At 42.8% G+C, this 24566-nt stretch overlaps 1 protein-coding gene across 1 annotated transcript; it reads right to left on the reverse strand.

The window, feature by feature from the left end:
- Positions 1-184: 184 nt before the first annotated feature.
- Positions 185-1129, reverse strand: LOC115098811 (olfactory receptor 1361-like; the record flags this gene model as incomplete). Its single annotated transcript, XM_029615784.1, has 1 exon — positions 185-1129. A coding segment is annotated over one exon (945 nt), but the record flags the coding sequence as incomplete, so codon positions are not given.
- Positions 1130-24566: the final 23437 nt, after the last annotated feature.

Consider the following 24566-nt stretch of genomic DNA (forward strand, 5'->3'; position numbering starts at 1 on the left):
TTTCACACTCTGACGTGTGGAGAAGAGACATGATGGCACTTGGGACCCTTCCAATATGATATGCAAGTCAGAGCCAATATGTAATCTAAATCTCCTCCATCTATTATTTAGAGGTAAGACTCAGATAGGATGGAAAATGTCTCTTTTAATTTTGTGAATTTGGGTATTCCTTCCTTGGTATTGTTTACCCTTTGGAAGAAGATACTTTTCTGTGCAGGGCTCTCTTCAGTGCAGCCTTCACATCCCTATTCCTCAGACTATAAATGAATGGGTTGAGCATGGGAGAAAGTACATTGTATATCACACTAGCAATTTTGTCCTTTTCCAAGGAATAGCTGGAGGAAGGCCTGAAGTACATGAACATAAGAGTCCCATAGAAGAGGATCACCACAGTGAGGTGGGAGGAGCAGGTGGAGAAGGTCTTGAGTCGTCCACCAGTTGACTGAATCTTCAGAATTGCAGTAATGATACGGATATAGGAGATCAAGATAATCACAAAAGGTAGCATTGCTATTAGTGAGGCCTCTGTGAACAGCACCAGCTCATTGATGGAGGTGTCCGTGCAAGAGAGCTGTAACAGTGGTGTAAAGTCACAAAAAAAGTGTTGGATCTTGTTGGAGTTGCAGAAGGAAAGCCGATATACCAACAGAGTGTGTAACAAGGAATTCAGAAAGGTGATAATCATAGAACCAGCTGACATGCTTACACATACCTTCTTGCTCATTATTATGACATAATGCAGTGGATTACAGATAGCAACATAACGGTCATATGCCATGATTGACATGAGTACACATTCTGCACCAGCAAAAACAACAAAGAAATAGAGCTGGGTGATACACTCAGAAAAAGAGATGGTTTTCTTGTTAGAGATGAGGTTGCTTAACATTTTGGGGACAGTGACTGAGGTGAAACACATGTCCACAAATGACAAGTTACAGAGGAAGAAATACATGGGAGTATGAAGCTGGGAGCTCCCACCAATAGCTAAGATCATGGTTCCATTTGCCAGGAGGTTCATCAGGTACATAGTGAGAAACACTACAATGAGGAGACCTCTCAGCTCCATGCGTTCCGTGAGGCCCAGGAGAAGAAATTCCTGCACTGTTGTCTCATTCATCTGTTTCAGTTATATCCTCTTGCTGCAGAGGGGAACAAATAGCAGACTCACAGTTGAAAATAATTGCTATGCATGCTGTTTCTCTAAACATGTCCTTAGGAATGCTTTATTTTCCAAGGCTAACAGTACCAATACTATGGAACTATGCATACTATGAGCCACATTTCAGGAGGGCAATTTACCCAGCATATGCCTTTGAAATTTGCCCTCCTAAAGAATTAAATATTGACAATGAAAACTAGGCACCAAATACCACATTCTTCAGAGGAGTAGCCATGCTATTCTGGTGTATCAAAAATGATACAGGAATAAAGCACCAATTTATTGAGGCATGAGTTTTCGAGGACCAGGCTCCATGTCATCAGATGCATGAAGTGTTTACAATAGGTGGGTAAATATACAAGAAGATGGGCATAGGATGAAAGATATAGAACAAAAAGTAAGGCAGGATAGGAAAAGTGGGACAGGAATAATTTTATGATCATAGCTCAGTCAATTGACTACTAAGATAAGTGAGTAAAGAGAGAATGACCTGTGGAGTGTCATTCCAGCTAACCATATAGTATAAAAAGACAATTTAAGACACAAAGATAAAATCTGAACTTTTCCCCTCCCACCACCACTCCCTTTGTACTACTCTGGATCCCTTATTCCCCACCTCAATGATCTAGTTCCCTTGATCTAGTTCCCTTGATCTTTTCATCTGCAAACCCCAAGTATTTAACATCCCCTCTTCCTTCTGATATCACCATAGCTCCCTTCACTCTCCAAATCACTTCAACTTTGTTTTCCCTTTCCCTAGCATTAGCTGTCACATTTGTCTTAAAATTTAGCAATCACCTTGCTACTCATATCACAATCTGTGAGCTCCCAGGTGTCTAGCCCTTTCCACTTTTCTTCTTATGGAAGAATTTTCCAGCTTGCCTAAAAGGATCTTGAAAATGAATTATATTTCCTAGACTTTCTGGATTCTTTGGAAGTTGTGATAACTTTTTAGTGGACATGTAAGAATTTTCCCAAGTTGTCCTATGTAGGTGAGCTTCTCAGAACAAGTATATTCTCCCAAAAGATGTTTCACAGTCTGCAGAGACTAGAGTAAGTTCAGGTTCCAATAATGCTAGAAAATCTGGAAAAGAATAGATAAATTATTGCTTAGTTTGCAGAATGCTGAATCACATGGTGTGACAATCTCTCTCATTCTTGTCTTGATGTGAACTTGATGAGTATACTCCATGAAAAACCCAGCAAACATTTCACTCAGCTATGATTTTCTCTTTTACCTTATTGGTTAAAAGATGAAACAAGTTGCTTATTTTATTTCTCTCTGGTCATCTTGTACTAGTGATAAAAATATGCCAATGAAAAATCTGAATAAAGGACACAATCGCTGCCTATCTTGATATTTTTACAGATATGATTCCCTCTCTGTGTTATAGTAACTCAAACCAGGACACTCTGAAATGTGAAAACGGTAATGTCTTGGCAACTTTGGAAGGCAGATTATCTAAATTGCAATTCTCAATGGATGAGATCAGAGATGGGGTAGAAAAGCATTCGCTTTCTGACCTTTAAAACTATGTCATGAGGCAAAAGATTACAACAGATCAGTACTTGATGCAATAAACTGAAATTAAGAAAGAAAACACAGTAATAATGGATCGCATCTAGGATCAGTGAAATAGAGCAAGGAGAAATCATTTGAGAATTAATGGTCTCCTGAAGCACATTAAAGATTCTGAACTTATTCAGCTTGTCCAAATATGACTTCCTAAAACATTGGGCTTGTCTTTGGTTACTGAACCTCTGGCAGTTGTGCCCCTTGAAACTGAGCCCTGGCAAAGACCCATTTCAGTTAAAATGATTGACTTTCCTGATAAAAATAAAATATTGCAAACTTATAAGATGTCAATCTCTTTGGAATACAAGGGGCAAATGCTTCTTTTGTTCAATGATATCCCTCAGAAAGTCTCTCAAGCTTGCTGGAATTCTTTTCTGATAAGTGCTGAGTTACACCATCGGAGTTTGATGTTTTCACTGTGATTTCTTGCTAGGAATAAAGTCTTTGCTAATAATAAAACTATTGCTCTCAAAATGAAAGATCAAGCCCGAAAGACAGAAAGACTCTATAGGATAGGCTCAGCTGTAGGGTGTTATGGTTAAGTGTTAACACAATGGGTTATCTGCCTACATTGAGAAGCCTGCACTGCTAGATTTACCAGATGATGTTTTTATTTTATATTCCTCTGTTTCACTCTGTATTAATAACAGGCCAATGCGGTGTGGATAATTTTACAGTGTTTTCAATTTTTCTTCGGCCTGGATGTGCTAGAAATGCCTTCCACTGTTGTTGTCTGAGTAGTTGGGCTTGCAGACCTGAAATACCTGAATTTTTGTATAAGAGATGGCATCTCTATTTCTACTTTCAGTGGTATTTTTTTTTATATTGTATTGACCTGAATTCTTCCATGTTTCATTTTGAGGTGATTTTGTAATGAAATGCAATAGCTGCCTTGGACATAGTTTTGCTGTTTTTGCAATAATGAGGAAACAAGTATGAAAGCTCATGTTTTTAAGAAAAAAGTAGTCTAATTGGCCCAGCAGCCATATACCTCTGGAACAGTAAATAGTTTACAGACTTATCAAGTTATACTCAAACGCCTATTTCTATGGATTTATGAGATGACTATATTTTTCATTTTTCTTTTCTTTGCTCTGAACAGCTGAACTAAGTCTGGTATATTATGGGGTCAATTTGAAATGAGTTGCTAGTGCTAAAAGCCCTAGGGCCAGATTTCAAAAGGGTTACGCGCATAAGTTATGCGCGTAACCCTCTTAAAAGGCCCCTGCGCGCGCCGAGCCTATTTTGCATAGGCTCGGCGGCGCGTGCAAGCCCCGGGACGCACGCCCCCTTTGCAAAGTCCCGGGGCTTTGCAAAGGGGGCGTGTCGGGTGGGTAGTGCAAATTTTGGGGCAGGGCGGGAGGCGTGTTGGGGCGTGGCGCCGGCCCGGGGGCAAGGTCGAGGCCTCCGGACCAGCCCCCGGGTCGGGTGATGGCGCGCCAGCAGTCCACTGGCGCGCGCAGATTTACGCCTGCCTCCAGCAGGCGTAAATCTGCCAACAATGGTAGGGGGGGTTTAGATAGGGCTGGGGGGGGGGGTGGGTTAGGTAGGGGAAGGGAGGGGAAGGTGAGGGGAGGTAGAAGGAAAGTTCCCTCCGAGGCCGCTCCGATTTTGGAGCGGCTTCGGAGAAAACAGGCAGCACACACCGGGCTCGGCGCGCACAGGTTGCACAAATGTGCACCCCCTTGTGCGCGCCGACCCCGGATTTTATAAGATACACGCAGCTACGTGTGTATCTTATAAAATCCAGCGTACTTTTGTTCGCGCGTGGTGCGCAAACAAAAGTACGCGCGCGCGCTGTTTTTGAAAATGTACCCCCATATGCACAAGTATCTGTGCCACGTGTGAGCGGACTGGAAGGGAACTGGGGGATCCCCGATCTCATCACCGTGCAAATTAGCTAATTTCTAACCCCCCCCCCCCCTTGCGTGCGTGCCGGGTGGCGCACACATGGACATGCGCGGGTATTTTTTAAAAAATGATCCCTTAGTGTAATACACCGTGCGTTTGTTCATGTTTTTGAAAAGTTAGCTGGAAAGAATGATTGCAATGTTGACCATTGTTAACGCTTTTTTGAAATATCTCAACAATCAGTGATTCAATATTTTTTTGTGATTATTAAGTCACAAGCCAATTTTTTCTCTGTGTTCATTCATAACTATAGGTTGACTATTAGTCCCTTTTTCTAAGCTAGTCTTTGAGAACAGTTAGCTAACATTATATCTGATATGTTATGATATTTGTACTCTATATTTCTTGCTTTATTCTACAGTACATAAAAGGTGAACTTTGTGAGGATGCAATTATATAGGCCCCTTACAAAGGTGAATTTTAAAAGCCTAATATGTGACAAAATTAGGGGATGCGAAAATATATTGGGCCAGCATGTGCCGAGTGTATTTTAAAAGCCGACTCGATACACGCGCATCTCTCGCTGTGCAGACAAACAAAAAGTTTCCAAAAATGGGTGGGGCGAGCACGTGGTCTGGGCAGAGCATGGGCGTTCCTGGATTTAACCTTGAAATTAGCACATAAATACTTGTGCGCACTAGCGCGTGCCGGGGTCCCCTGCCACTTAACTTTACTTCTGCTATCGATGACGTGTAACTTATAAAACAAAAATGTCTACACAGATCAGCGGGGTTTTAAGTCAGGGATAACAGTGGGAAGAAACTAGAGGGGTTTGGAAGTCTTATCCCTTAACTGGACAAACTGGGAATGCACTGGGAAAACTGGCAATGATGTGGCACATGTGTCTTTTAAAATTCCCCCACTTATGCGGTAGAAGTAAAACTGAGCAGACGTGCATGCGGCCAGGCTATTTTATAACATGTGCACAAATGAGAACGTATGCTATAAAATAGCCATGTTCCTGGGCGCAAGCCGATGAACACGCACACATGTGCACCTGCGTGTCAGTTTAAAAGTTACCAGCCCAGGATGTACGTTCTAGAAGAAGAAATGGAGTGTTACAATTTTACCTATTACACAGCCTCATCGAACCCTGACCATGACACCTCCCTGCAGCAGAGGTCTTCTCAAAGCTTCATATCATGCTGTCCCCATCAGCTCCTCATGACTCATCAAGCTCAGTCTGTGGTGCAGCCTTCTAGCCTCCAGAAGCCCTCAGTAAGCCTGCATTGCAAAGCTCCTCCTCTTTGCCTGCACCACATCCAGACTCCAGCCCTACATAACCCTGGCTTACCAAACCCAAAATGCTTCCACATTGAGTCTCCCTTGGCTCTTTGCCCTATCCACCATTGCCTTGAGGCCTACCCAGGTCTATCCTTGTCCTGCCTTGTGGTTATCCAGCCTTCTCACTCCTTTTCTTGCCTTGTGACCATCTGGCCTTCTCGCTCCTAGCCTTGACTTGTAGCTTAAGAGCCTTCCTGTTCCTTGCCTTGTCTTGCAGCCTATCTAAGCTTTCCCCTGTCATCTGGCCTATCTAGGCCTTGTCTTGCTCTATGGTCTATCTAGGCCTTTTCAACTGTCTTGTCCCTCAGGGCCTTCCCTGCCTAACGCTGCCTTCAAGCCTTTATGTTCCATGTTCTGTATTGTCCTTGTTTCACTTTGTCCTGTCCTGTCCTATCCTGTCTTAGTCTGTCCCTGCCCAAACCTTAGTTCCAGCCTTATCTGCACGCTGTTCCTTTCCAAGTTTAGTTCCAGCCCACCTGTATGCTGTTCCTGTCCAAGCCTCAGTTCCAGCCTCATCTGTACGCTGTTCCGGTCCAAGACTCAGTTCCAGCCGTACATGCATACTGTTCCTGTCCAAGTCTTAGTTCTAGCCTTACCTTCATGCTGTTCCTATCCAAACCTCAGTTCCAGCCTCTCCTGCACTCTGTTTCTGTCTAGCTTTGCTCTAGCCTTTCCAGCCTGTCCAAACTTGCTCCAGTATTTCCAGCCCTACCTGAGCCTTGCTTCAGCCTTACCGGCCTATCCGAGCCTAGTACCAGAATCACCATGTTGCACTGCCGCCACAGAAATCTGCTGGCCCCTAGAACCCAAGACTCAACCTGAGAGGGAGGGGGCTAGTTAATCAGAAGACAGGCCCTAGCTTTGTCCTGCCATCCTGTGCAACTCCAAGGGTGGTATTCCCTACACTCCGCCTGGACTGGAACCATAACACAGAGATGATGATACAGACCCTCGGAGTGTTATATGTTTGCTGTTTGTGTCTAGTGTGTTGAGTTTGTCTCTCTCTATTAGTTTGTTGGATGAGGGGAATGTGAAAGGAAGATTATATTGGCAGAGAATGTATTGGTCTGGGTTTTCTAACAACCTGGATTTCATGCTGGTATCCTTGTTGGTATTTTTGCCAGTCCCTAAAGTTTTGGAATTGGGTCGTACTTAGTCTGGTGAGCACTCTCCAAATATTATGTAGACTCTTTTGTGCTTGGCAAAACACTATGGGCTGGATTTTCAAAGCGCGCAGGGCCTATTTTAAAAAGGCCCGGCGACACGTATAAAGCCCTGGGATGCGTCTAAGTCCTGGGGCTTTCAAAAAGGGGTGGTCAAGGGGAGGGGAAGCCTAGGGGCGGGGCGAGATGGAGTCAGAGGCTCCCGGCACAGCAGCCATTTGTTGATTTGCTGGGGGATTGCGCGCCGGCACTCGACTGGTGCGCGCAACAGGGTAAGACAATTTTTTGGGGGGTTTAGCTTAGGGCTGGGGGTGGAGGAGTTAGGGGAAGGGAAGGGAAGGTGGGGTGGGGAGTAGGGAATGGGGGAAGGCAGTGTGCCGACCCCCGATTTTATAACTTGCACGCGCCTGTGTGCACAAGTTATAAAATCAGGTGTACATGTGTGCACGCTGGGTAGTGCGCGCACATGTACACCCGCACGCTTCTATTAAAATCTACCCCTATATGTTTTTGTGGGTTCCTTATTTATCACTTTTGATAGATATCCTTAGGATAAGTTATCTGAATGTAGATGGTGTACATTCCCCAATCAAAAGAAAAAAGCTCTTGGATTTTTTAAAAATACTCTGCTGCTCATATTCTATTTTTACATGGGTTCCAACTATATTCAAAGAAGCATAGAAAATGTAAAAGTGATTGTGTGAGTCACTGTGTCTTACTTTCACCACTTGACAAAGGGATGTATTAAATTTAATGCATAAGAATGTTCCTTTTCAAAGTGATAAAGTCATTACTGACCCTAATGGATGATTTGTTTTTACCATTGGATCTATATATTATATTTCTTAGGTAATATTTGGGTAATATTTATCCTCACTTTTTTTCTCAATTGGCCACTATTATCGGTCAGTAGTCTGATCAGGTTTTAATCCTGGAAGGAGTCTTTAACACTGTTATTGATCCTGTTATTAATGCTAAATCCCCCAGACAAAGGAATTATTAGGTATTTCTAAAGAATTGCTAATTTCTAAAATATATTAATTAACAAAACAAAAAAGAGCCGTAGTTGCCCCTGAAGGGCGAATAGATGTGCTGTCAGATCAAAGCCCTAATTTAACATCCTTCTTGGAGGCATCAGTAGATGATATTTAAAATGGCACCGATCGCCTTTGCCCTCACTATGTCACAGGGGCCGACCGTAGGTACCTGTGACATAGCAAGGGCAAAGGCGATCGGCGCCATTTTGAGTACTGGCATCGGATGGACGGCGTGTAGGAGGTCACTCCCGGACCCCCGCTGGACTTTTGGCAAGTCTTGTGGGGGTCAGGAGGCCCCCCCAAGCTGGCCAAAAGTCCCTGGGGGTCCAACGGGGGTCCCGGAGCAACCTCCTGCACTCTGGCTGTCCGATGCCAGTACTCAAAATGGTGCCGATAGCCTTTGCCCATATTATGTCACAGGGGCTACCGGTGCCATTGGTCAGCCCCTGTCACATGGTAGGAGCACAAAATGGTGCCGATGGCCATGTAACAGGGGCTGACCAATGGCACCAGTAGTCCCTGTGACAAAGGCTATCGGCGCCATGATGAAACCGGCTCCAAGGGTGTGAGTGCAGGGGATGGCTCCCGGACCCTGCGCTGCACCACTAGGGAGTTTTGGTAAGTCTTGGGGGGGTTCGTTTAAATTTTTATTTAGGTGGTCGTATAATTCGGCGAAGATTCGTTATTCGTGGGGAATCGCGATACGTTTCGCTTCCCCACGAATAATACGAATAGTGCAATATATGTTGCGGATCGCCAATACGGCGAAAATGAATGCACACCCCTAAAAGACACAGGCACGTGGCTTTTCAGTGGGAGTACTTTAGATGATATCGATCATTCAGGGGCAATCCAGCAGAGACGAGATGACAAGCCGAGGTCAAACCAGGAGATCAAGTCGAGGACGGGGTCACAGGAACTGAAGACAAGGAGCAAACCGGAGACTGGAATGAAGGCAGGAACTGGAACGCTGAGACAGGAATCAGGACCACGAGGACTGAAGAAGCAGGAGTGGAATCAGGAACAGGATCAGGCAGGAACAGGATCAAGCTGGAATAGGATCAAGACATCAGGACAGCAACTAGCACTCCGAGGAGATGACCTGTTGCAAAGGCAAGGAGTTGGAGACTGCTGTCAGGTTTAAATACTCTGGCAGCATGACGTCATCTCCCGGGGCCGGGCCGAGGTTTCCCGCCGCGGCCTCTTTAAAGGGCGGACCCTCCCACGCATGCCTAGGAGGAGCCCTGCAAGTTGGAGGAAGACGGCATTGGCGGCTGCGTGGAGGGCCATGGTCGGCCTGCCGCGGGTTGAACTGCTCGCCTCGGGCTGCGGCAATGACGGGCGGCGAGAGAGGTAGGGGGACCGGCCAAGTCCTACCACGGCCAGGCGCCGCAACAAATTTGCCCTAAGGTTTGAGGAACCATTCCTCATTGTCCATCAGGAAGGGAGTGTGGCCCTCAAATTAAAACTGCTTTCCACATTCTGCATACATGATGTTTTCCACATGTCTCTATTGAATCCAACAGTCCAGTCAGGGCAATCTAAATCACCTCTCAAGACCTCTGATGTTATCATCAAGGATGATACCCAATATGAAGTTGAAGAAATACTAGACTCTAGAAGAGTCAGAAATAAACTCTGGTACCTCATCACCTGAAAAAACTATGGGCCTGAAGAAAATTCCTGGGAACCAGCCTCCTACCCCAGCCCCCAGTTAATATGGGAGTTCCAAGCTCGAAAATTGGAGCGGGGTCCTTGGAAGGGGGGTACGATTCCATTTGGTGGCTTGTGGGATGGTACTATAAGCCACTACACTCACCCAGATGCAGCCTTTATCTTGTCGTCCCTTGATTGCTTCTCTGGATTCTAACATTTGCTTAGACTTTAACCACTTTGTGAGTGCTGCCTGGATCTGACCTTCTGCCTTGGATCTCACCTGACCTTATATGTTGCCTGTCCCAACCTCTGGCTTGTCTTCTGGTATCCGCTGTCTGCTACCTGCCCTGACCTTCACCTGGCCTTCGCTTCTCATTCTCTATTTTTCCCTAAGGACCCATCTAAGTCATGCCAGCCACCAGAACCCAAGGGCTCAACCTGTGGGGAAAAAAGCAGCTGATATTGGTGAATTGATAAAGCTTATAGATAAAATATCTGCTGAGTTTGATGCTAATGTAACAAGTGATACTTTTGAGGATTTTTTAAAGAAGTTTTTCCACATTACAGTTATCTCTAAACTTCAGGAAATGCAATATAAAATTTGACATAGAAGTTACTACACATATGATAGAATGGTTAACATGGACATGCAACTTCTAATCGTTGTATTAAATGTAAAATTCATGAGTAACTTGACATAACTTTTGATTATGTATAACATTAAGGGGCGTAACCCCCGAAAACCTGCCCCAAGCTACCCCTGCACACGCCGAGCCTATCTTGCATTGGGGCATCCCTTTTCTTCCTTTCTTCTCTCCCTAAGTTACATCCAGCCCCCTTCTGGGAATCCCTTCCTTCCTCTCATAGGAAGAACTTCAACATGTATACACACTCCCCTAACACTGATCAAAACCTGTTCCCAGCAAGAAGCAACCCCTCCTCCCCAGAAAGTAGGAAGCCCCCACCAAGAACAATCTCAGAAGATAAGTAAAATATTCTCTAGTGAATACAGTTCCCCTGAAGATGAGGAACTCCCCTTGCATATATAGCCCACTCCTGAGGAAAATCTCATTTTTCCCAGGCATCTGACACCTCCCTTATCCTCCATCCCAAACCTTTGGCATCTCTCTAGAACTTACTCTTCATGAAGGTCTCTCATCTTCATAAGCAGGAAAGAAGGCAAAGCCCTTCTGCCTGAAGCACAACTATGCATAGAATAATGCCACTAGGGGTGAATCACCACTATTAGGTGATACTAGTGAAAAAACCCCAGCAGTTCTTTGAGGGTTATAGTGCACACCATTACCACAGTTGAAAATGCTGATCCAAAATGTTTTGCATAGTTTAATTAGTTTTTGCATGGATAATACATTTTTGTGAGCTTATGCTAAAAAGGTTTTAACATGAGTTTTATTTCATCAACCCCAAGATGCCTATTGAAGACAGTATATAGAGGGTCTCCTGCACTAAGGAAGAGATAAGGATACTGGGAAACAAACTGCAAGAATGTTTTTTTTGTTTCATTCATTCCCAGTTCAAGTTTAGAGAAATTGAGAACAATTTTTTTTTAAGATGCAACATTATGAGATATCTCCATATAAAGCATAAATCATTTAGTACCACAAATACTCCAATTTCTCAAAATTCATGAGTTGTACTGTACAACCATATATTAATTTGTAATGGAAAAATTATCTTGTTGGCCTTACACAAAGTATTGATACAAAATGGAGGTGTTTTGCCTTTGAGCCACTGGATGGTTCTAGTTAAAGGGTAAGCAAGCTAGGGTAGTTTTCATGGCATCTTAGTCTAAGACCTACAATCCCCCACTCCTGGTGATAAGGCTTGGTTGCTTAGAAAAAGGATCTCTGGGCCATCACATTGTTCCTAGCAATTTGTGGGCTGTTCAGTTAGACATTATAAGTGATGAAAAATCTAACAACAGGAGTTGATTTGTACACTGCATTGTGCAAATCAACTCCTTTTCATCGCTTATAAGCTCTAAAATTCTTTAATGATGTCAATTTTACGTAGCCTTGCGTATCTTATAAAATCTGGGGTCGGCGCGCGCAAGGGGGTGCACATTTGTGCAACTTGTGCGCTGCCTGTTCCCTCCGAGGCTGCTCTGAAATCGGAGCGGCCTCGGAGGGAACTTTCTTTCCACCCCCCGCACCTTCTCCTCCCTTCCCCTACCTAACCCACCCCCCTGCCCTATCTAAACCCCCCTACCTTTGTTGGCAGATTTACGCCTGCTGAAAGCAGGCGTAAATCTGCGCGTGCCAGCGGGCTGCTGGCGCGCCATCCCCCGACCCGGGGGCTGGTCCGCAGGCCTCGACCACCCCCCCGGGCCGGTGCCACGCCCCCGGTCCCACCCCTCCCCGCCCCTGACCCCGGACACGACCCCGGACACGCCCACTCCCCGCCCCTTTTATGAATCCCCGGACTTACGCGCATCCCGGGGCTGTGCGCACGCTGGCGGCCTATGCAAAATAGGCGCACTGACGCGCGAGTGCCCTGCGCGCGTAAATCCGGCCGGATTTAAGCGCACAGGGCTTTTAAAATCCGGCCCATGCCCTTTTAAAATCTACCCAACACTGCATACTTTTAGCCACGGACTGCAGAGGTGGTAACAAGGGCAGGAAGAATGTAAAGGATTGAACAATGCATGTAGTTTTGAATAAACAAAACTACACAAGTTGTGTAGTGGAAACAAAATATGCAAAGAGAAAACAGGCGCATATCTCTCTACATAATTCTTTCTTGGGCAATAATAAAAACAAAACTCACCTACTCCATTCTTCAACTCACAAATCCACCCTCTACTATGCCCCCACCCAATCTAGTAACCCTATAGGATCCCCCTATACTTACCTGTCCTGTAAAATGGCTGTATCTTCCCCACCAGCAAGTTGAAAAATTACACTAATCCATCCAAAGTTAGTGACCTCATCTGAACCAGTAATAATTTTCAAATGGGCAGTAGGGAATTAAGATAAAAACATTCCACAGCCACTTTATTCAATATATACATGTTACCAATCTGTCACCTATTAGCCAGCCTAGGTCTCACTCACTACATCTATGCAGGTGACATTCAGTTTCTGGTCCTAATTCAGGATACAAGGCATTTAAAATGACTTCTATGTACCTATCCATTATTAAAACACTTTTACTCACATGAAATTGATACTCAATGTCAATAAAACCGAGATCTTACTATTAGACAGAAAATTATCCCCACGTCAAACTCCCAACTTTTAAAGTAGATGATCAACAAACTGAAATTGAACTGGTTACCCACACTCGAGACCTTGGCATAATCTTAGATAGTGAAATCAACTTCAAAAAACATATTTCCACTAAAGTCAGAGATGGATATAATAAACTTTTAACCCTTAGATGTCTAAAACCACTTCTAACCCAAAATAACTTCAGAACTGTATTACAGCTACTGATATTTGCAAAGACAGACTATTGTAGGTCCATCCTATTTAGTCTTCCAGCCTCAACCCTACGTCCCTTACAAATCCTACAAAATACAGCCACAAGAATCCTGACAGGGAAAAAGAAATTTGATCATAAAACACATCTTTTAATCTCCCTCCACTGGCTCCCTATCAAACAATGAATTGTTTGCAAAATTTTATGTCTACTACATAAAATTATTTATGGTGAACAGACAGACTGGCTAAATACTGCTATATGATTACTTGTTCCACAAATAAACCTTAGATCCACAGGCAAAGGTCTTTTATCTATACCTTCAGTTTAATCAGCTCATCTCAGTGAGGTCAGAGCAAGAGCCATATCTCTTGCAGGCCCAAAATTTGGAACCTTCTAACTACCACTATCATCACGCACATAGTCCGATTTAAAACTATTTCGAAAAGGCTTAAAGGCTTGGCTATTCATGAAGGCTTATGAGGATATGGAATAAGCAACAGGAAAAATGTGGTTCTTATAAGGCATCTGATATATGTTCCTTCCATCATTTTTTACCTTATGAATTGTATTTTTTATTTTATTTATTTATTCTATATTTCAATATTTGTATGTTATATTTCTTTCAGTGTTCCTCTTTGAGCCACATTGTAATCTTTAATTTTTCTATGCCTTTATTTTAATATTTGGACTTTGTTTTTTATTATGTAAAATGTTGTGATGGTACTTTCGAACGATGGTATATAAAACCCATAAATAAATAAATAAATAAATAAATAAATAAATGTGTAAATGATCTGGAAAGGAATACGATGAGTGAGGTAATCAAATTTGTAGATGATGGAAAATTATTGAGTGTAGTTAAATCACAAGCGGATTGTAATAAATTGCAGGAGGACCTTGTGAGAATGGAAGATTTGACAACCAAATGGCAGATGATATTTAATGTGGACAAGTGCAAGGTAATGAATATAGGGAAAAATAACCTATGGTGTATTTTTCTTAGATTGATTGATGGGACTAAGATGGTATACAATGAAGATTTCTGGTTATAGAAGCAATTTTTTCTATCACTGCATCTTATAGTTAGGGGGTGGGGTAAAGGGAAGCAGGTAAGGGTGGTTGGATGTTCTTTTTATGCAAGAGGAAATAAGGATGAATCAGGGCTCCTGTTTTTTCTTAGCTTTTATTGGCTTGCGGTAGATGAGAGGGGGCAGGGGATAGATGGAGGGCATGGGAAGCGTACAAGAGGTGGGAGGGGGAGTTGGAGAGGGAGGAGTGGTTGGGTCTCAGTATAATAGCATTTTACATGGGAAAATTGGCTTTATTATGAAAAATCTAAGGGCTCAATATTTTTACCATAACAATAAACCAGGCAAGGTATTGGCACATCAAATGAGGGAAGAGAATTCAATCTATGATAAAGGAGATGAAATATGGTAGGAAGAGTTGTAGGTCACCGAATGAGATAGCGGAGACATTGATGTGCTAATTCTATATTTTTTTGGTTTTTTCTATTGTATGTTTCTCCTTTACTGCTCTGGAATGTTACTGATGTTCAATAAAATATTATAAACAAATAAACCCCTCTGAAATAGCTCGGTAATTGTTTTTGGACTTATACACCATCCATGGCAAAAGTAAAGTTATGCGGCAGGGTGCCTTGGCGTGTACTGGATCATGTTAAGTATTTCCGCATAAATTTCTGGTTAAAGTGCTGAAATGCCCATATAACGCTCATGCTCCACACATACCACTCACACAGACTGCCCCTTTTCGAGAAGTTCCTAGGTCTGTGCACAGCGGCACATATGTGCATATCCGGGATGCTTTTAAAATTTGCTTGGCGTGCGTGAACCCGAAATATTCACGCATCACTTAATTAATGTGCGTGTTGGACTTTTAAAATTTACCTTTTACTGTGCACATGCTCTCATGGGAGAAAGGGAAGATGGTCTCTTTTCATTTCACTGCTGTCCTGGGCCCACTGCCATTTCTCTCTTGTGAAATGGTACCTGAACAATGAAAAATCCTGCCACAAATTCAATTTTCATAAAATGGGAAAAATTATATAGACAGAATTTTAAGGCATACATTTCTTGCCCAGATATTGTTATATATAACCCACAACATCTGAAGCAAAATCACTGTGATTTGTACACTCTGGGCCAGATTTTCAAAAGGTTATGCTCGTAAATCCGGAAGATTTATAAGCGTAACCGGCCTTACGCGCGCCGGGCCTATTTTAAAAAGGCCCGGTGGTGCACATAAAGCCCCGGGACACATGTAAGTCCCGGGGCTTTACAAAAGGGGTGGGGTGTGGGCAGGGCGGGGCAGTCTGAGGCGGGGTGGGGAGGAGCCAGAGGCCTGCAAATTAGCAGCCATTGCTGCTGTGTCGAGGGATCGCGTGCCGGCAGCCTGCCGACATGCGCAACTTGCGCCTGCCCAAAGGCAGGCGCAAAAGGTAGGATAAAACTTTTGGGGGTGGTTAGAGTAGGGCTGGGGGGAAAGGTTAGGGGAAGGGGTGGGAAGGTCAGGGGTTAGGGGAAGGGGTGGGAAGGCCTGCACACGCATGTTATAAAATCGGGCACACATGTAGGTCTCGCGCGCATGTTATAAAATCTACCCCTCTGTGATGATGCTCCATTTGATGGCAGGCAATGAGTAACAATTTGAGAGAAAATTAAGTCGAACATTCCATTGTATATCATGCTATCTAATCTCATAAAATATAAACTGTGAAATAAGGGTTTTTTAAAATCATTTTTTCCACATGAGTATCTGTTGGTGAGTCTTATGGGTTTTTTTTGTAAATGAGCGGATCTCATTTTCCTTCCCTTCCTCCCCCCTTTTCTTTACAAAAACAGCATCTGAGCAATAAACAATCCTGTCACAAGTTCTGCATTCTGAAATGATACAAAATTCCACATATGGTTATGTATAACACAACCTTCTTATGCAAAATTTTGTTAGCCATAAATCCCCTTGAGCTGAAACCTCATCATATAATGAAGTAAATCACAAACACACATAATTCTAGTCAGTTGAGGAGGGTATTGGTAAAAAAGAACAAACAAAAAAAGACGACTTGTGTTAAATAAGTGTGCCTTAGTTTATGATTTCAGGAAATATAAGATAAATCAGCAATTGAGTTTGTTTCTTATTGTAGTCATAGGAACAAAGCAGGGGTGAGTCTCAGTTTTCTCTTTATAAACCAAATAATTCCTCCCTGTTATCCCTAGTGATAAGTGATTAAACAAAGGCATCCAGATACAAAATATGGGGGCAATATAGAAATGATTTTATACAGATATATGTATATTTACTCCATGATAATGTGCTTTGAAAAATTGCCTTTCCCCCTCCCCCCAGATTAGTGGGGGGAAAGCATGCACCCTGGGAGAGATTCAACTGGCAGATAATCGGAATAAGTAGTACTTATCTGGCTATCTAGCAGCCACTGAATATCCACTCAAGTTCAGCGGCTGCTAGATAGTTGGATAAGTGAGTTATCTAGCTATCTACTTAGCCAGATAAAAGGTAGGCAGGCAGTGGGCAGATCAGGGTGGTCCTAAGTAGCGGTATTGGGACTGCCCCTATTGAGCACGTCTAGATAACCACATAACACTTATCCAGCTAAGTCCCATTTGTACACGATTATTCAGCAGCATAGCCTAGCCTTGCTGCTGACTATCCCTGGCAAGTGTTATTCAGCTGTTGCTTAGTCGGCTGGCTTCTCAATATCTACCCTCTATTTTCTCCACCTAAAACAAGGCAATGATGGGTCAGGGAAATGAAAGCATACACAGGAAAGATAACTATTAAACAACTCCATGCTACCCCTTATACATGCTTACAAGGCTGCAGAGAGATCTACAAAAGCATTTCATAACCTGTGCGCATTGGAGCACGCAGATTATAAAATACGTCTGCCCCACCCCAAATATGCGCATATGTTTGGTTAAATGGGAATATCAGCAAGGCATTGAAAGTGTGTACCATTTCTACCTATTTTATAAACATACACGTGTAGATTTTACACAAAAAAAATGTAACTTACACACGTAAAACCCTGATTTATATGCAAAAGTTGTTATATTTTAAAAATGCATGCATAATTGAATTCGCTGGTTTGCCAATATCTCTCTACCAGTTCATCCAATCCATCTCCAGTTCATTGAGACCCTCTTAATATTTCACCCTGCACTCCCCACAGTTCACCCAGACCTCCCATCCAACTATAGCAGATAAAAAAGGAGCCTCATATCAAATGAGCTAGGTAATTAACTAGTGTAAAATTGTATGAATAAGTTTCCTAATGTATTCACATAAATCTCTTATAAAATAGCAATGTATGTGTGTTCCCTTAGACTGTCCCTTTTGTGGGCATGTAAATGCGCATGTGAAACCAAAACTGCAGTTTTTTTAATGTGGTATAAATAGTATATCTATGTGAATACAAGCTGCTTATTTTACAAGTGTAACTCCTTTGAAAATTCTCTTTAAAGATTTCAGTTTGAAATCCCCACATGTAATTTCACATGCATATGTAATGCCTGCTTCTAGGCACGTGTAAAGTACACGGGAACAAACGCCGGCTGCATTTCCATGAGAAGTTTCCCTTTGAAAATGAGTTTGCAATTGGTTACCTTAGGACTGCAAACTTCATTAGTATCAAAATCACTTTCTGAAGATAAACAAAATCTAAATGGACTGTGCAGTAATAAATGAATGCTAGAAATTCCTTGCACACAATTGTATTGCCTGTAATATTTCTTGAAGTGGCATGTAGTAAAATAGACAAATAGTAGCGCCACTTGAAGCGGGATAATGGGTAATACAAGAAAATGTTTCTGTGTTTTCAAATGACAGTTACTTGTTCTGCTCTCGCAATCTAAGCAAGTGAAAGGTTCGGAGGAAAGGTAGTGAGGAGCTGCAGAGTGTAGATGAGTATGAGAGCTTGAACAGATTGGAGCCAATGCAGTGACTTACGAAGAGGGATTATATGGATGTAGTGACTTTGGCATCATGCAGCTGAATTTAGGATACATTGTAGTGAAGAGAGGTGGCTCTCTGGGAGAACTGTGAGGATCAGGTTGCAATAGCCTAAGCGGGAGGAGATGAGAGAGTGAATAAGGGTTCTAGTAGTGTGTTCAGAAAGAAAGGGATGGATTTTGGCAATATTAGAGAGAAACTACACATTTTAGCAGAGTTTAGGATATGAGTGGTGAAGGAGGGAGAAGAGTTAAAGATGACACCTAGGTTACGGACTCCTCCTGCTATCCTTACACTTTCTGATCCTATCTTTTACCTGACATTTCCTTCTGATCTTTCTCCCTGCTGCCTCTTCCAGTCCCTGCCTATCTGTTCAATTTCCTCTTTTTTTCAATTTGTTTTCTGCCTTAAAAGTCTCTCTGCCATCCTTCCCTCCCACAATCTCACTTTCTGCTGACTGTCCCACAGGGTTTGTTAAATTATTTTTTATTCATTTTTCCTCGATTCCTTAATAGAATGAAGGTTCCAGACTCTGCAGAAGGTCTGTGATTGCATTCATGGGAACATGGGAGGGTGTCCAGATACACATTATACTGGCAGAAAAGGGGTACAGGAAAAATTCCTGCTGCCCTTACAGTGATAGATGAGTTGCACTCTGTAACTTTTCATTAAGGATAAAACACTTGTTCTGCTCCTCTGAATATGAATTACACTATTTAAGATACAAAAATATTTTTATTCTCTCACCCTGTTCAAAGTTTCAAAACTCTTTCATTTAGGCAGTAATTATATTGTAGGATTTTCTCACTTTTGAACTTCTGCTGGAGAAGAAAAGAGACATACAGAACTCCTCCCCAAATTATAAGACATTTATTTCTTCAAACTTCATTGTAATAATGCACCTCAGTCATGCCGTGCTGAACTTCCTCCTATTCTTGACTCCACACACAAAACTCTTGTAGCACACCTTTGTCCTACCCTTCATCCCCATCCTACTCCAGTACTGAGACCTGCACACAACTCTACCAGAGCACCTTAGTCCTACCCTTCATCACCCCAATCCTACTCCAGTACTGAGACACACCAGTTTTGCCCTGCAGCATCCTCTCCTATTCTAGTACTCAGATTTCCCACACAGGTCTGCCAGTGCATCTCAATCCTGCTCTGCAGCACCCCTTGCAATACCAATACCAGAGACCCACTCTGCTCACCTCTCTCTTCATTTAAAACATTTTACCTGAATGGATCTGTGCCAAGGGTTTTATTTTGTAAATCTTGTGGAGCCCAACCTTCTTATTATGTTCAAGAGCCTTGGAAAGTTTTCAGATTGGTGCCTGATGATTTTTGTATGATAACCAAAATGTGTTACTGATGCATCTTTCAAAGGAATGCCTTTCCTTTCTTAGACTCTAAATGCTTTGGGCTCTGAAGATTGAATTGCTGTTTTTATATAATCTCCTCTGAGCAATGAAGCTCATGCTAAGGAGTCCCAGATGTGCACACACACAGAAGGAAGGGAATCCCTACAGCTCTCTGCAAAATCACAGAGGATTTCACTTGCTGCAGGAAATGTGCATAATGCCCTGGCAGACCATCAGTGAACTTCATATTGTATTTATTACAATAAACATGATTAAAATTAACGAGGTTTGGATTAGTAACAGCCAGGTTTTAATATTTAAAAGCAACCTAAAAAAGGTAGGTTTTAAATGTATGACAAATTGTAATCTGGCACTTAATCATATTCGGGCGGATTTTAAAAGCCCTGCTCGCGTAAATCCACCCGGATTTACACGAACAGGGCCTTGCGCGCTGGCGCGCCTATTTTCCATAGGCCACCGGCGCGCGCAGAACCCCGGGACATGCGTAGGTCCCGGGGTTTTTGGACGGGGCGTGTCGGGGCGGGGCCGAACGATGCGGCGTTATGGGGGCAGGACGCGGCATTTCGGGGGTGGGCCCGGGGGCGTGGTTTCGGGCCGGGGCGTTCTGGGGGCGTGGCCGCGCCCTCCGGTACCGCCCCCGGGCCGGGTCTCGGCTTGCCAGCAGCCCGCTGGCGCGAGTGGATTTACGTCTCCCTCCGGGAGACGTAAATCCATGGATAAAGGTAGGGGGGGTTTAGATAGGGCCAGGGGGGGGGGTGGGTTAGGTAGAGGAAGGGAGGGGAAGGTGAGGGGAGGGCAAAAGAGAGTTCCCTCCGAGGCCGCTCCGATTTCGGAGCGGCCTCGGAGGGAACGGAGGCAGGCTGCGCGGCTCGGCGCACACCGGCTGCCCAAAATCGGCAGCCTTGCACGTGCCGATCCAGGATTTTAGAGGATACGCGCGGCTATGCGCGTATCTTATAAAATCCAGCGTACTTTTATTTGTGCCTGCTGCGCAAACAAAAGTACGCGATCGTGCAGTTTTTAAAAATCTACCCCATTGAGAACAAAAGTCATTTACATGACTGGCAATCCTACTAAGGAGAACTTTAACCCATAGATTCATCATTCTGCTATATTTATATATCTATATTTATAGCAGAATAGTGAGGCATGAAAAAAAGGGGCAGGGGCAATAGTGAGCAGCCGGCCGCATTGCGGTGGTGTGGTTTCACCTGCCACAGTGCAGCCATGCCGCCCACTATCGCCCCCATAGCACCAGAGGAAAAGGTGTAGTTATTTCCTGCGGTGTTACCGGTGATAATGTGAAAAATAGGGATGTGCATTCGTTTTGGACGACTTAGGAAATTTCAATGAAATTGCCTAATTATCCTGTTTCGGGAAACCCGAAAAAGAAAGAAAAGTTTTCCAAAATTTCAGAAAAATTTATTTTCAGGTTAGTGTGCGCTAACGTTTAAAAAGCGTGTACTAACGGGGAGTTAGCGTGCGCTAACGGGGAGTTAGTGCATGCTAATGGGAGTTAGTGCGCACTAACTCTGTTAGGGGGTGCTAACCCGAAATTTCGGGTTCCCCGAAAAAAAAAAAAAGCCCGAACCGCGGGAAAAACAAAATTTCCCACGGTGGGCCGAACCGAAGCCTGAACCAATAGGTTCGGGCTTCGCACATCTCTAGAAAAACATTATCACCCGCAACACTGTCAGGAGGTAACTCTGCCAAAATCACTCCCACACTCCTCCCCTTCCCCTAATTAGAATAATACCACACATGATACCAGTACATTGATAATAAAGAATGGCCCTGTAAATTTGGATCACTGGGGATGGGTAAAAAATGTCCTTATGTAAGTAAAACATTAAACACTTGTATTGAAATGAAGAACATGGAAAAATCTGAACAGCTGTATATATTAATGCCTACTGTAAGGGAAATAAAGTCCTTGATCTAGAAGTAGTCATGGATGCAGTGACATACCAAGGGTCTCCAGCGCCCGGGGGCCAATGCATTTGTGTGCATCTCCAGCATTCCTCACCTCCCATCTTTCTTGTACTATTGCTTAAGGTCACAGAATAAATCAGTGGCATTTCTCGACAGAAGAATTTTTTTTGGGGGGGGGGGCGAGACAAAATTACATTTCCTCATATCATATGCACCTCCATAGAATGGCCCCCTGCTTTAAAATTGGCTATAAAAAAAGTCTTAATAAGAAAGTCCAAAGGGTCTTCTGCATAATTTAAAAAAGCTGGCTAGTTTCATTTCTAGTAAAACTACTATTAAAATTATTTGATAGCCTCATTCAACTAATTCTATATGGTTATGAGAGTGAAGACTGGATTCTATACAGGAAGGGAAAGAATGTCAATATAAATCCTGTACCTCCAGTTCTCGCATCCACAGAAATTCCCCCAACAATGGAGCTTGGATGTTTCCCTTACAGCTTATCATACAAAAAAAAAATATTTTCAAATTCTGTCACCTCACAGTAACAGCAGCACAAACACCTTCCACTGCCAGACATGTTGTGAATCAGCACAAAACCCCACAAAAAAAGATACTCAAAATCTGTACAGCAAACCTATCATAACACAAAAGTAGTAACACCAAGGACTCAAACAACAAGAAGCCTACCTGTGAAAAAGCACAGGTAAATAAATATTACACTGGTCCCAGAAAACCAATACACCACCTACTGGGGAAAAAACCCAAACCCAATTGTTAAAGAACTCTACACAGACACTACACACTAGCAGAATCTCTCCCCTTGGTCACACACACACAGAGCAGGCAGACCCTCAACAAATACAGAATAAAGGATCTCAAATAAAGGAACTCTTCCGCCCCCTTCCTCCTTCAACACCCTCGCTACTTCCTTCAAAAATACTCTCTTATACACACCTGCTTCTCCAAATGATTGTCAAAACAGTGACTCTAGTTCTTTCCAATGACAGCTCTATTGACTTCACATATGGGTCTTCTAAACTATTTGTATATAAGTTGTAATCTCCCAGTTCTTTGTTAACTTTCTCCAAGTTCATCCCCCTGTTCTATATAAGACATTATAAGCTATGCATTATATTGTCATTGTAATTGTTGAAATGTGAACCGAAGTGATTAGTAACATTGTTACCTGAACTGCAGTGTATATAAAACTGTTAAATAAATAAATAAATAAAATTAGATCCAGCAATATGCAGATAAAATCTGAAATGGAAACCACAAGAAGCCAAGACTCTGGGCCTGATTTTTAAAAAACATTTACATGCATAAACTGGGTTTTACACATATAAATGCACTTTACCTGTGTAAGTGGGCTTTTGAAAAATGCTACAATATATGCCATTGAATTGTCCATATGATTTACCTATAAAAGTGCATTTTAACATGCTTAAATGACTTTTCAAAATTGCTACAATAGTATGTTACATTTATGCACATAACTCCTTTGAAAATTCACCTGTCTGTATGTAACAATCAGAACCATCATTCCACATAAAACAAATAAAATCAAGAAACATAAAGCAGCAATTATAATAGTAAGACCATATTAATAAAATAATATTTTAAAATTAATATGTCTGTTAATTTGAAAATGCAATAAAAATTATTTTACAAAAAAACAAATTACTGACAAATAAATAAATAAACCGGTATGATTTGTATCTCTACAAGAATATCGGTATAGAAAAAAATAAAAATAAATAAATAAATAGAATTTCTATTAATTAAAATCATATTCATTTTTTAAAAATTTCCCAAGCACCATAAAATATTTCAAAAGAGCACATATATCAAATAACACCCAATAATTAAAACTAATAAGGATAAAATGAAATGCCTGAGATTGGCGAGTATTAGGCGGTTCAAGAAACTTTATACTCTCTCTCATACATACTCACACATACTCACTCATACTCGTGAGTCCTGGTTCTCACAAAAAACATAAATTCCCTCTCTATATAAAATTGTGACAAATCTTCCAAATTTCCCTGCAACTAAGTCAGCCTGATATTGAATGTATGCAGATACTATTCTAAACACTGTGGGGTAAATTTTAAAAGCCCTGCACGCCGGTGCACCTATTTTGCATAGGCCGCCGGCACGTGCAAATCCTCGGGACGCATGTAAGTCCCAGGGGTTCGTAAAAGGGGCAGGAGGGCCATGTCTGAGGCATGTCAGCAGGCAGGGGGTCTCTCCAGGTGCGTGTCCTGTGCTGGGGGATGGCGAGGTGGCGTGCGCAAGTTCGCCTGCTTCAAGCAGGCGTAACTTGTACAACAAAGATAGGGGGGGATTTAGGTAGGGCTGAGGGGTGGGTTACATAAGGGAAGGGAGGGGAAGGTGGGGGGACGCGGAAGGAACGGAGGCAGGCTGTGCGGCTCGGTGCGCGCAGGCTACCGATTTTGCGCAGCCTTGCGCACGCTGACCCCAGATTTTATAAGATATGCGTGGCTACGTGCATATCTTATAAAATCTGGCGTACTTTGGTTTGCGCCAGTTGCGCGAACAAAAGTACGCGCGCGCGTACTTTTTAAAGATCTACCCCTGTCCTAGCTATAAATGAAACAAAAGGTTAGGAAATATTTGAAACGTATACTGTTTTCTCGCACTACAAAATAACAAACCACTAAAGATGTGAATCGTTTTCCATATCGTCTTAACGATAGAAATCGTGTGGCAGGGCAGAAAATCGTCTTAGGCACGATTTTTTAGTTAAAAAATCGTTAAAAATCGTTTTTTCCGATTAGTGCGCACTAACTCGAGTTAGTGCGCACTAACGGGAGTTAGTGCGCACTAACTGGGAGTTAGTGCGCACTAACTGAAAATGATACAATTTGACACTTTTCAGGTCAGTTAAGGTCAGTTTAGGAATGAATATGTATTCCTATTGGCTGCCCTCTTATTTATTCATGTTACCAAGTTTCCTACTGACAGTATATGGGGGATGGGAAATGGAAACAGTTGGTAGCT

This window comes from Rhinatrema bivittatum, chromosome 1 (assembly GCF_901001135.1).
Source record: "Rhinatrema bivittatum chromosome 1, aRhiBiv1.1, whole genome shotgun sequence".
NCBI classification, from domain to species: Eukaryota; Metazoa; Chordata; class Amphibia; order Gymnophiona; family Rhinatrematidae; genus Rhinatrema; species Rhinatrema bivittatum.